This window comes from Paecilomyces variotii (assembly GCF_004022145.1).
Source record: "Paecilomyces variotii strain CBS 101075 chromosome Unknown C8Q69scaffold_12, whole genome shotgun sequence".
Taxonomy (NCBI): Eukaryota; Fungi; Ascomycota; class Eurotiomycetes; order Eurotiales; family Thermoascaceae; genus Paecilomyces; species Paecilomyces variotii.
The window spans coordinates 693462-705369 of record NW_021167151.1 but is presented as its reverse complement, the minus strand read 5'-3'; the positions used below and the strand labels follow the sequence as shown (position 1 = coordinate 705369).

The 11908-nt window shown below is 50.9% G+C and overlaps 5 protein-coding genes and 1 non-coding gene across 6 annotated transcripts; 2 read left to right on the top strand and 4 right to left on the bottom strand.

Moving 5' to 3' along the window:
• Window positions 1–368: 368 nt before the first annotated feature.
• C8Q69DRAFT_90087 (putative stress response regulator/HFS transcription factor) lies at window positions 369–2913 on the bottom strand. Its single transcript, XM_028634150.1, has 7 exons — window positions 2695–2913; window positions 2616–2632; window positions 2452–2524; window positions 2248–2391; window positions 1285–2181; window positions 1044–1233; window positions 369–992 (listed from the first exon to the last, which is right to left on the bottom strand). The coding sequence occupies exons 1-7, from the start codon at window positions 2746–2748 to the stop codon at window positions 490–492; spliced, it is 1878 nt and encodes a 625-aa protein (XP_028482399.1). The 5' UTR covers window positions 2749–2913; the 3' UTR covers window positions 369–489.
• Window positions 2914–4834: 1921 nt separating this feature from the next.
• Window positions 4835–6310, top strand: C8Q69DRAFT_478338 (AhpC/TSA family protein). Its single transcript, XM_028631381.1, has 5 exons — window positions 4835–5526; window positions 5670–5769; window positions 5835–5880; window positions 5938–6103; window positions 6171–6310. The coding sequence occupies exons 1-5, from the start codon at window positions 5319–5321 to the stop codon at window positions 6197–6199; spliced, it is 549 nt and encodes a 182-aa protein (XP_028482398.1). The 5' UTR covers window positions 4835–5318; the 3' UTR covers window positions 6200–6310.
• Window positions 6311–7380, bottom strand: C8Q69DRAFT_478335 (bola domain protein). The gene is made up of 2 exons (XM_028631380.1): window positions 6777–7380; window positions 6311–6681 (listed from the first exon to the last, which is right to left on the bottom strand). The coding sequence occupies exons 1-2, from the start codon at window positions 7006–7008 to the stop codon at window positions 6500–6502; spliced, it is 414 nt and encodes a 137-aa protein (XP_028482397.1). The 5' UTR covers window positions 7009–7380; the 3' UTR covers window positions 6311–6499.
• Window positions 7380–8940, top strand: C8Q69DRAFT_478333 (putative NGG1 interacting factor Nif3). Its single transcript, XM_028631379.1, has 4 exons — window positions 7380–7615; window positions 7674–7717; window positions 7778–7903; window positions 7972–8940. The coding sequence occupies exons 1-4, from the start codon at window positions 7503–7505 to the stop codon at window positions 8844–8846; spliced, it is 1158 nt and encodes a 385-aa protein (XP_028482396.1). The 5' UTR covers window positions 7380–7502; the 3' UTR covers window positions 8847–8940.
• Window positions 8941–9095: 155 nt separating this feature from the next.
• On the bottom strand, window positions 9096–9189 carry C8Q69DRAFT_t121. The gene has a single exon. It is a non-coding gene; the product is annotated as a tRNA-Val (tRNA).
• A 322-nt stretch (window positions 9190–9511) lies between these two features.
• C8Q69DRAFT_501109 (oligomeric Golgi family complex subunit 6) lies at window positions 9512–11902 on the bottom strand. Its single transcript, XM_028632355.1, has 2 exons — window positions 11569–11902; window positions 9512–11511 (listed from the first exon to the last, which is right to left on the bottom strand). Exons 1-2 carry the CDS (start codon window positions 11869–11871, stop codon window positions 9598–9600), a joined length of 2217 nt encoding a protein of 738 aa, XP_028482395.1. The 5' UTR covers window positions 11872–11902; the 3' UTR covers window positions 9512–9597.
• Window positions 11903–11908: the final 6 nt, after the last annotated feature.

Below are 11908 nucleotides of genomic sequence, written 5' to 3'. Positions count from 1 at the left end.
ATGGATCGCAAGAGCCCCAGGGGAATACCGGTATAGCAAAAGACAGCTCAATCAGCACACTTGCAATCGAAGCACAACAACAGCAGATCGCCAGCCCATATGAACGTCATCCGCAACGCGGGACCTAGTGATGGATACAACCAATATGATCTCACTAGCCACAAGTAGATTCCTGTCCCAAGTCCGTAGTTTTTGAGACAGGCGAGCCAATTAAGTTCCCCCCATTTCTTTTTTAGAAAAATCCCCATGATGGTTCAAGAAGTGCCAACATAAAAATCCCCGCTAGATGTTGTGCAAAAGTTTACTTTTTACCGAACAAGTAGAGAGTCATCAAAACGCCGTATACGCCGTGGTCTGACGAAAATCCAAAGATATATACCGCGCAAGCCAAGCCTCCTGCCAATTATATAGTAGACGCCCCACACTGAAGGAACAAACAACTAGCATGCGATGGCACAAAGGCGCAAGACGTGAATATTTCTGATCCGTTCATCCGGGACGTGGTCCAGGTACTTGGCCGACCATCTGCGGCGCTTGCGCATAGATACGCTGTCTCTTTGCGAAGTTGGCGGCATCGGCGGCGCTTGACATCTCGGAAAGCTGTCTTCGATGCTGTGGTCGGGCGGTCGCGGCGTTCAATGGTGCGGGAGCAGTATATTGGACACCGTTCTGATCAATGGCGTACGGAGGAGGGCCCGCCCCGGCCTGGACATACTGGCCTTGGACTTGTTGCACATTTGGATGGACGGGAGATAGGCCCTGGAATTGGCCAGGAGATTGCCAGTTGTTCATGGACGCCGCTGGTGATTGTCCCGGAGAGCTGTCCTCCTTTATGGAAGGACCCGTTGAGGCTGGCGCGGCCATCGGGACTGCCGCTGCTGGAGCTGAAGTCTCTATGCTCTGAGGCAGGGTTTTGAGATGGACCAGATGCTTCTCGAGCATATCCAGGAGACTCTTGCGCGTGAACGGTTTCGGGAGGACATCATCCATACCTGGCATCAATTAGCATCATATGGACCGGGATGGCCAGGAAAAGACTGTACCATGCTGGAAGTAGAGTTGGATATCGTCACTTCTGATATTAGAGGTCATAGCAATAATGGGTGTTCGATCGAATTGGCGGATAAGATGGCAAGCAGACACGCCATCTAAGTTAGGCATGATAATGTCCATCAGGATGAGATCGTATTTCGAACCATCTTGGATTTTGTTGACGGCTTCAAGTCCATCGAACTAAAGTCTTGTCAGCACTGCGGGAAAACCACACGCTTGAGACAAACTTACAGCAGTGTCAATGACGCAAGAAAACGAATAGAGGAATTTTCCACCGATCTGACGGCAGGTAGCGTCGTCCTCAACAAGCAAGATATGTGGACTGCGCACCCAACCGGGGTCTACGTATGTGCTCTTTTTGCGACCATCGGCATACTGTCGACGAGGATCTGACGGGTCGAGTTCTTTCGACGGTAGAGGATAGGGGATATTGTTGACATGTTCGCTGTACATTGGATCGATTCCGTTCGTAGTGCCGACCGGGTAGACGACCGATTCGAGCTCCCCATTCATCTTTGCAAAGCCCATAGTAGCGCTGGAACCTGCAGATGTTGGAGGCCGCACAGCACCATTGCGAGGGGCATTTTCCAGCGGCGGAGTCGCTACCACTGCTGGGGTCTTGTGAGCATCGACGGAATCCATACCGGCCAAGTTGAACTGGATCTCTGCATTCATGTCACTCAGCAGTTTCGACGCATGCTGGAGAGGCGAGGCTGGCTGGTCATCTGCGCCGCCTATCTGGGATGGGCTCAGGGTCGAACCATCCTGAGCTTGAGCGTGGAAGGGCGCTGCTGTTCTGCTGTCGCGGCGCTGGCGGGCGTCGACAGACAGTAGGAAGTTCATGACCTGATGGATGACATTTTCGTGGTTCAGAACCGTCTTCTGCACGCGCATCAGTTCCTGTAACATCAATTGATGGTCGACAGTCAGTTGCGCGTAGCGGTCCGAGAGGTGCTGAATCTGCTGTTGCTGCGCCAGGATCTGTTGGTTCATCAGGTCGATCTGCTGAGTCGGCACGCAATCCTCGCTCATCTGAGCCGGCTTACGGGGCGCGGGTGCCTTTCGTCGGATATTATCGAGCGAATCTTTGCTGTTTGCTTTGAACTCCGGGTGTTTGAATTCCCAAGCCTGCAGGGCGTCAGCGCACTCGAATTCAAGACGGTCCATTTGGCAGTAGGGTCATCGATCACTGACATTCTGTCCATACGGCGACTGGCCCGTTTCTTCGTTGTTTTGTCGGACCTTGTGGAAGTCATACTTGTTCAGTTGACGCACGAAACTGGCGAAGTTGCTATGCTTGAAATGCTTGGGTAGGATCGTCTTGGTGAATTTTTCGCACTGGCGCCCAAGTCAGCCGGATCGTTCTCGATCCTCGACAACGAACACGGGGTATGTTACCTCCAGCACCACAAAGCTGTCGCCTTCGTCTCCCCAGCGAACGATTTCTGAGTAAGACGGATCCTCCAGCATCCTGTCATCACATTGATTAGATAGGGTTCGATGCAGAGCGGAGAGTGATCGGTTGGCGATCGAGCGTGCTAGTAGTTAGAAACAAGACCTACTTGTATAATTTCCGTACCTGGATGGGTGCCATCAGCATCCTGTATCATTAAAGCCATCTGATCGCGATGCTATACTTACAAAATCGCTGGAGTTCCCAGCGGAGCTGGAGGCTGAGCTCTGGCCGCCGTCCATGGTGGTCTAGACGTGTCGCGATAGGAACGGATAAGGAGGAGGGTTCAACACGTCCCAGCGGGAGAGAGCGAAAAAGAAGAAGACGCTCAATCTTCAGCCGGGCTGTGGAGACGCAGCGCCCGCTATTGACGAGGACAATAGCAGCTGCACGAGGTTGTGACAGTGGGACTCGAAGTTGAGCTGGAGATGCTGGATTCTTCCGCAGATCGTCCCAACTCCCATTTGAGTAGAGACCAGGATTGCGGACGGGAACTAGCCACAAAAGAGCCCTGTCTCCAACGCAAGGAGCAGAAGGGCAAAGACGAGACCGGCAGAATCAAGGCCGACTGGAATGACAGCGGAGACAGTTGAGCAGCGAGATGAAACCACGCAAATGCAGCCGTCGGGGGTGGAGAGGATGAAGAAGGAGGGGAAATGGGCTCTAGAGGATAACTGCAGGGTTGGCCATGCGATGCGCTGCGATGGTCGACTTTCGTTCGTTATTAGTTAGTCGTCGGGGGAGAGCGGGAGATGCTTGCCGTGACCAAAAGTCGATCGCCAAACTGGCCCTGTCGTCGGGCTTTCGATCTGCTCCAGTTGCTCGACCTGATTCTGGGGGGATTTGTCTGAATGAATCAACTAACGACGCTCCGTCTCGTATACTATCTACCGTCTGCTTTCCGTCCTCGATCTCGCGCAGGAGAAAAGGTGGGTAGAGTTGCTGTTAACTAACGCAGAATCTCCGCCGCCAACAGCTCACGTTGAGATCGATCGGGACAGCGGACACACCATCAATCACAGCGTTGACCAGAGGCCAGATATCTACTCTAATCGATCGACTCTGCTTTTGTCTCGCTGGAAAACAAGCCGGAAAGCTAGATAGCTAGCTGGCTGCCAACTCGTTTGCCTCCGTGGTGTGTGTGGTTTGGTTCTTACGCAAAAAGCTAATACTCTACTACCAGACGAACGCGGAACCTCTTGAGAGAGACAAGAGAGACAGACAACTCGCACCCAAGCCTTGAGGCTGGGTGGATGCAGCAAACGGTGACCCAATCCATGCCCCAAAGAGGCTCTCCTTCGCGACGACCCTTCTCCCCAAGCTCTAGTGGCTAGTACAAGCCCGTAAGGATGGGGAAGTGCCTGAACTGGAGCCGGTCGGCACGGCGGATGGACGACTTTTGTGTGTTGTGGATAAGAGGCTTTCTCGGCGACCCAGATGGTGACCCTCTGGGACGCTGACCCTAAGCCCTGACAAGATGACGTCTTTGAACGGTGACACTTATCCGCAGTCGACCAGAGTCAATTATTATTATTTTTACTAATATTGCTCCGAAAAGAAAAGAAAAAGAACAAAAAAAGAGACACTACCATACATACTTGCTCACTTCCCGTGCTAAATTCGGAAGAGCCTGATGTGGCTCACCAAGACGCCAGGAACTGCTGTTGGCATGCAGCTACGCGACAGCCTCCAGCGACTATTAGATATTCTCAGTCATCTTTGTGATCGCACATTGCAAATAATAACAACGATGATGACCCCAGTTTCTACACTAATATTTTTAGAGCAAGGACCATCCGTCATTAGATCGATTCTATCGAAGCTGCTTGGCCCCGTATCACGGGCAGTCAGCGCCGGCGAGAGTTGGTCAAAGCATTATTGCCATGATAATCTATGGGCAGCAGCAAGATCAGAATCCTCAACCACGTCTTGAGTATGATTATTGCTGACCGGCATCATCTTCACGAGTTGCTGACATTGTTGACTACGTAAGCTCAGCAAGTTTCCATTCAATCTTTTCCGCGGACTCACCCCGATCGATAGCCGCGGCACTCACCTTTGCGTACAATGTCTGTTAGAAATGCGACGACCACTCATGCAGACAGCATTCAGCCGGAGATGTCATCGAAATACTGAAGCCCCAATGTCATGTAATGGTTCTAACTCCTCAGAATTCGGGCTCTTGCGATTGGGCACCCGACAACACGCCCCAGACCTGACAGGTCGTTATTGCACGACGTGGTCAGATATGGCAGAGTATACGTATCCTAGCAGCAAATTGCATATGGTACTATGGCTGTTGTCGCGATTGCCATCGTCATATATAACTTTGTTTTTTTTTGTTTTTTTTTTTTTTTTTTTCCGACCCCTACTTTAGGAGACTTTCTTGTCCTTCGGGAGTCAATTGGCATAAGTGGCAACTTATCCCGTCGCGCCGTGGAATTCGGGTCTTTATAAAAAAGTACACCTGCAGACTCGAACTCATTATCCATCGCTCATAATCTCTGCGTGTTATATAAGATCGCGTTATGCGAAGCGATGCGATGAAACTCGTTCTCTTCCAAAGACCTTCTGGAAATGGACGCTCGGGCCTGCCTCCAAACAATGACGAAATATGGCTCGAAGCTCCACCGCGTAACATGTAATCATCAGAGCAGAGTAAACCGCGCTCGCCCAGGGGGTCAGTTCCTGTCAACCATCAACTATCCAGATATCGGCCACACAAGGTTCCAACCGCTGTTTGCATTGTCTTTTGCGCTTAGTATCTGCTTTATTGTGAATCTCTTTCATTTGAAGCTCTTTCTGGCCCACCATGTTCGCAGCTAAGCGTCTTACCACCACCCTTCCTCGCGTCCATGCTCAGCGGGCATTGTTCCATAACACCCGGCCGGCCTTCGTCAAGGTTGGAGACGCGCTCCCTGACCTTGACGTCCTGGTCGAGGGCTCGCCCGGTAACAAGGTCAACCTGGCCAAGGAACTCAAGGGAAAGGGTGTGATTGTTGGCACCCCTGCAGCTTTCAGTATGTATCTGGATTATAATACCCCTCGGAAGAACGGAGTGCGGACAGGGAGCATCGGAAACGTCCTCTTTCCAGGGAAGGTTCATATGAGAGAGAACTGCAGTGAATATGGTTGCTAATCATTATTTCTCTACTCTTCTCAGGCCCCGCCTGCTCGGCTACGCACGTCCCTGGCTACATCAACCACCCCAAGCTCAAGGATGCCGGAAAGGTGTTTGTTGTCTCAGTGAATGATCCTTTCGTGTACGTAGATTGAAAGCTAGGATTCCACCGGCAGAATTAGATGGAGACTAATGCCTGGCATACAGTACTAAGGCCTGGGGAACGTCCCTCGACCCGACTGGCAAGAGCGGCGTAAGTGACGCCAATCCATTCTTCCTATCGATCTCGAAGACCTAACGCGATATGTAGATTCGATTCCTTGGTGACCCTACCGGCAAGTTCACTGAGGCTCTCGACCTTACCTTTGACAGTGCCTCGATTTTCGGAAACGCCCGCAGCAAGCGCTACGCGCTGAAGATCGAGGACGGAAAGGTGAAGGAGGCCTTTGTTGAACCTGACAACACCGGTGTCAATGGTACGAGATTGAGTCCATACCCCAAGTTAGCGATGTTGGGCGCATGCTGATAATGACGATACAACAGTTTCCACCGCGGAGAAGGTCCTGGGCTAAGCATTGACGTATATCACGATGTTCATGTGCAGGACATGTAGCACACGCAATATATCCCATTGTGCTTTAGCATTTTATATCCAATAGATTTGATTGATCGAAGCCGGAAGTTGGCTATATATTCACTGTAGATATCAATGCCTCAAAACGCCTAAAATACACATATATATCCAGAGAAAAGAAGAACGGATGGCCAATCAACAACCGTCTCAGCTCTCGGACAATCTAAAACATGGCAGATCTCATCTGGACAAGCACGCATCATAGAGATCTCCGCACAGCAGCTTTTCTTTTCCACTTCTAAGCCTGTCCCTGCTGCAACTGCGCCCACTGCTCGGGAGTATAGCACTTTGGCGTCCACGCGTGGATAGCCGCAATCTCAGACTTGAGAACCGAGTTCACCAGACGGTGACGAGCCAACATGTTCTTCTTCTCGAACTGCGGAGAGACGATGATCGCCTGGAAGGCTTGGCCGCATCCACCTATACAGTACCACAAACGATAGCGATTAGCATTACATCCTATCTAGATCCAAATCCAAACCACATCGCATCGCATCGCATCAAATCAGACATACCAGACATATCCTCCACCTCCACATACTGCGCTTCCAACTGCTTCGTCAAAGTCTCCTTCAGCGACTGCGCCGAGATACCAGACGTGTTCGCCGTGTCGGCCATTGCTGCGTCGACGGCCGCGAAGGCTCTCGAGGACAGGGACGAGAAAGGACGAGCGGGACGGACAGCAACGCTGTTGGCGCGGAAAATGTACCGGCAGGTTCTGCTCACGAGGGAAGCGCGGGCGAACATCAAGCGTGGAGTTGGAGGGGAAGGGCGTCAAATAAGTCGAAGTGGGATAGAGGAAGAGGATCCGGGGTTCTGGAAGACGGTCTTCTAGAAGGATTTGGATTCTAGGGAAGAAAAAGAGAAAAGGAAACAGCCCCGGTAATGGGATGCGATTCGATTGTAGGAAGATAAGGTATATTTCAAGTATGAATGCAATGGTTTTATGGTGTTTCCTTTGTTGATTTGTTGAAATCAAAAAAGACCTTGGGGGAAAGATTGATTTCCAAACCGGTGACGGAATTAATCATCGAACCTCAGATTGCCGGCGTGGCTGGTGCGTCAGTTAAGAAAGAAAGCAGGTGTGGCTCAAGCTAGATATGGCTCCAGAAGCGCCACAAATTCCGATACCTCCCCCGCTCTTTTCGCAGGTAGGTTTCAGTTTTCTTAAGACAAACGACAGGTAGAAAGAGAAGAATTGGAGGAGAAGGTCAATTGCTCTTGATAAAGCTGGGATCTTTATGCGGTGTCTATTTCGTACGGGGTTCCTGCGCCAATATTCCACCATGTCGTTGCCCGGTCCCGCTACGTCTTCGCCGTTTACGAGAGCTGTGGTGAGCTCTATGAGGAAGATGTATGTTGGATTTCACACCGTGGCTTGTCTAGTTCCTATACTAAATGTTATGGATTAGCTACCCAGAGTCTCTGGCGGACAAGAGTTGGGATAACACTGGACGTGAGCGCTGCCTGTTCGATATTCCAGCATAATGTTCGCAACGCTGACAGACGATCACAGTGCTACTGGAAGCACCATTCAATCCGGCCCGGAGACAGAAGAATTCGGTTCTTTTGACTGTCGATTTGACAAAAGCAGTCGCAGATGAGGCTATCAAGCGGAGGGATTCAGTTATCGTGGCATACCGTATGTATTATTGCTAGACCTCAACCTCCGTCTTATCTTTCAACAAAACTGATGATATCTTTTCCTAGATCCCATCATCTTCCGCGGTCTCAAATCTATCACGCTTAGTGACCCCCAGCAACAATCGCTCCTTCGCCTAGCTCAGGAAGGAATAAGCGTATATTGTCCACACACGGCAGTCGATGCTGTGCCGGGTGGCATGGCAGACTGGCTCTGCGATCTCGTCACTGGCGCCATTTCCCCAGAAAACTCGACGGCGGTCACAAATCTGTCATCGTCCTCTAGCAACTATTCGCAACCGACATACGTCCAACCCCCTTCATCTATCACCGCCTCGTCAGCGACGCCCCATACCCGCAGCACTATCCACCCCTCCGCGGGTCCTGTTCCGGAAGGCTTCGAGTCTGCTGGTATGGGTCGTCTTGTCACCTTCGCTAAGCCGCAGCCCTTGAGTTCCATAATTGATCTCATTGCTCGCGGGACCGGTAACCCCGCCGGCTTCTCCGTGGCTATCCCTCAATCTGCATCTCTTGACAGTATACAGATCCGCACAGTAGGTGTATGCCCTGGCTCGGGCGCCGGCGTTCTCATGAAGGCTACTAGCTCAGGGCCCCCTGATCTCCTCTTCACAGGCGAACTCAGTCATCATGATGCGCTAGCTGCCATCGAGCGCGGGTCCGCCGTCGTGGCACTGTTCCACTCGAACACGGAACGAGGCTACATACGTGGAGTAATGAGGAAGAAGCTCGAGGAAGCTCTGCGAGAAGAGTGGGCAACTTCCAGCAAAGAGGGAATTTCCACTTTAGAAGAAATCACAAAGCAAGGTGCTACAGGTGCGGCAGATGGCCTGGAAGCAGCTTGGAAGGATCAAGAAGTCAGAGTCGACGTTAGCGAGAACGATCGCGATCCATATGGTATCGTCATCCGACGAGGTCTCGCATGATATCCCAAAAGGGACAACCAAATAAACAAATTTTACCAAGTTTCTCATCCTTGTCTCCTATATCAAATACCCAATTCATACCTACCTAGTTAAATCTCCCTAATAATCCACCCTCCATCAGGCAAGTACGTAACCTACTGGCAAAAGGAAATCCCCCATATAAACACCCATCAACAAAAAGAATACCCTCCACCACCGACAAACGACACACTGTAAGGATTCGAATGAAGATGAGACGAGCAAAAAAATTGACCGCGCCGCGGTTCGAACGCGGGACCTTGTCGGGACAAATACATGTTCAGCTTTTGTGAACGACAAATCATAACCACTAGACCACGCGGTCAATTAGTGATTAGTAATAACCAAATTGAGCTTCATGTTTGGAAGAAGATAGGTTGGGTCGAGAGCTCGGGGTATATCTATCTTGTAATCTTGTAAATGTGGAGTTGGGATGGATTGGTTGTGGAGTTTGTTGGGGGAGGGGAGGAGAAGAAGATGGGATGAAGTGAAAGTTGAGTTTTGTGTGTCTGTTGTATTGAGTGTACAGGAGGGGTCTATTGTTGTGTTGCTAACTACTAGTAGTGGTCAATTGAATACTTTGATATAATAGTTAGTAGTAGAGATAATAATCAGCGGTATCTTACTGATTGAACATTTGATATTTCCAGGGACAGAAATCAAATATTACCATAATCACTGTAAATGCCTTTCTCATTCACTATTTGCATATTCTGCTAGTTATCCCTGCTAACTAACTCAACAAGACTCTAATCTCTCCCGTCGTTCTCGGGAACAACGCTCTCAAACTCCACTTCTCTTCTCCCTCTTTATCGCCATCAGCAGTAGTAATAGTAGTAGCGATTTCACTTCCCGCAGCGTCGATCTTCGTGATGCCTCTGGCCTCATCCGCGCCGATGATCATGCCTTCAACGAACTCGAAGTCTCGGCAGAATGCCTCGACTGCTTCTTCCGTGACGCTCTTGACGAGGTTCGGGTTGCGGACTCGCTTCAGGTTATCGGTAGCGTCCATGAGGGCGGATGGGAGGAAGTCGTCGAGTTGCTGACTGGTTAAGGAGAGGGTGTCAGGCTGGAAGGCCGGTAGTGAGGCGACGGATGCGAGACTGGGTGGTTGTTGTGGTTGTTTCTCGGAGTCTTGGGTATCGGTAGGTAGAGAAAAGGGCTCCAGCGCAGTGAGGAGGTCTTGCAGGCCGGATGTTTCGAGGAAGAAATCGTGCTGGGCTTGGAGAAGGTCCATCCGGATAGTCGAGAGAGATGTAGAGATAGGAGCCAAATGCGTGGTGCAGGCGAATTGGTATGGTAGGATGGTGGACCGCGCAGCAAGGAGTATATTAGTCTGGTAGATGGCCTTCGATGTCTTGTTGGACAGATCACTGGCGGTCGACTTTGCCAAGTCGAGAAAGGGATCGAAGGCTACATGGAGGACCGGGGTGAATTTATTTTCCTGGTCCGAGGTTGATTCCGAATCGACGCCTTCCAAAGAAGCATCGTATGCTTTCATTAAGTGTGTCAAGACGTCAAGAGCATCGGACAGGAATTGCGGCACCGACAAGTCGGGCGGCGGTGTCAGGGCAGCTGGATCGCCGGATACCAACCCAACCTGGTCTCCAAGAAGTGTCTGGAAGTGGCCGAATGTGTATGTCTCCAGTGAGCTGATCACATTGGCGAGGTTGGACTCTGCTCCAATCAACCGAGAGAACGTCATTCGGTAGAAAGACAGCAGATTAACAACCTTGTAGGTGGTGACGGGATCATCGCAGCCCTGTATGACCAGCTCAACTCGTTGACGGAGAGACCTTGATACCCCGTTAATGTCACGGTCGACGAGACCATTGAGCGCCTTCTGACCGTCAAACACAACGTCTTCCTCTCCGTCAACGCGAGACCACGGTTCGCTGCTTATTCCTGCCTTGATGCCCTTTGCTATTTCATCACCGTCAGTAACAAAGAGTGCTTCCAAGGCCTCGCGCTCTGAAACCGCAGCAGAGTGTACCCAGGCAAGCATATCTCCGATATACCTGAGCGGGTCGTGGGCAGAAAACTCGATCGGCTTGACATTACGCTCTCCCTCCCCTGCGGAGACTGCATTTGTAAGAGCATAATGGAAAGAGTCCGACAGAATATACTCTCTCGCCTCTGCAAAGAAGTCCAGGCAGCTATGGAACAGGCTGGGCCGCTCCGCCAACACACGCGATGCCCTTCGAATCGAACTGTTGATCTGGGGATCTTCCAAATTCAACGACTTGAACTCCTTTTGAATCCACTTGTACAGCTTCTGGTAAGCGGAATTGAGTTGTTTGGAGCTTTGCTCCATGATCTCCAGGCCCAATCGCTGGTTCTCTCCACCAAGCAAGACCTCGCAATCATGATGCACCCGCTTCACGCGCGCAAGAACGTCGAAGAAGTGATCATCGACAGGCTCTTCAGCAGAGGTCAAGACAATGAGGTCCTCATCCGGGACTATAAAATGCTTGGTGAAAGCATCAAGGAGGCGTTGTTTCGTCTCGGTATCTTGCTTCTGAGACATCAACGCGGAGGCTTCCTCTAGAACCGGAGCCGTCTCTTGTTTTGCCTGGTTGATATGCTTGCGCATCTCTTCGCATGTTCGATTCAAGCTTGTGATCACTGTTCCAATGCGTTTCAATTGCTACTCCCACCATTAGCGTCACTTCTTTTTTTCTTTTGTAGGGTGGAACTATCTCACATCTGCGACTTTGCCGAAATCCTTCACAATCTCGCCATTACAATCAATCACCTCCTTCTGAACATCCAAGCGCAGCTGCCTCCTGGTATCTGCGGTGTTATGGACACCTCTGCGGTCCAATGTCTCGAGGGCATCTCGTATATCGGAGTCCGCATAAGACGCGGAGAGTACACTTGTTAATCTGTTGGAAAGGGCGTTGGATCGTTGCGCAGAGCCGATCGACGGTGAGAGAGTCTCGTTCGAAGGAGAGAGCACAGGAGACGACGACGACAAGGCGGGCGAAGCCGAAAAGTAGCTCGTCATGGTGGGCTGGAGCGGCAATCCTACCTGTATCATCTAC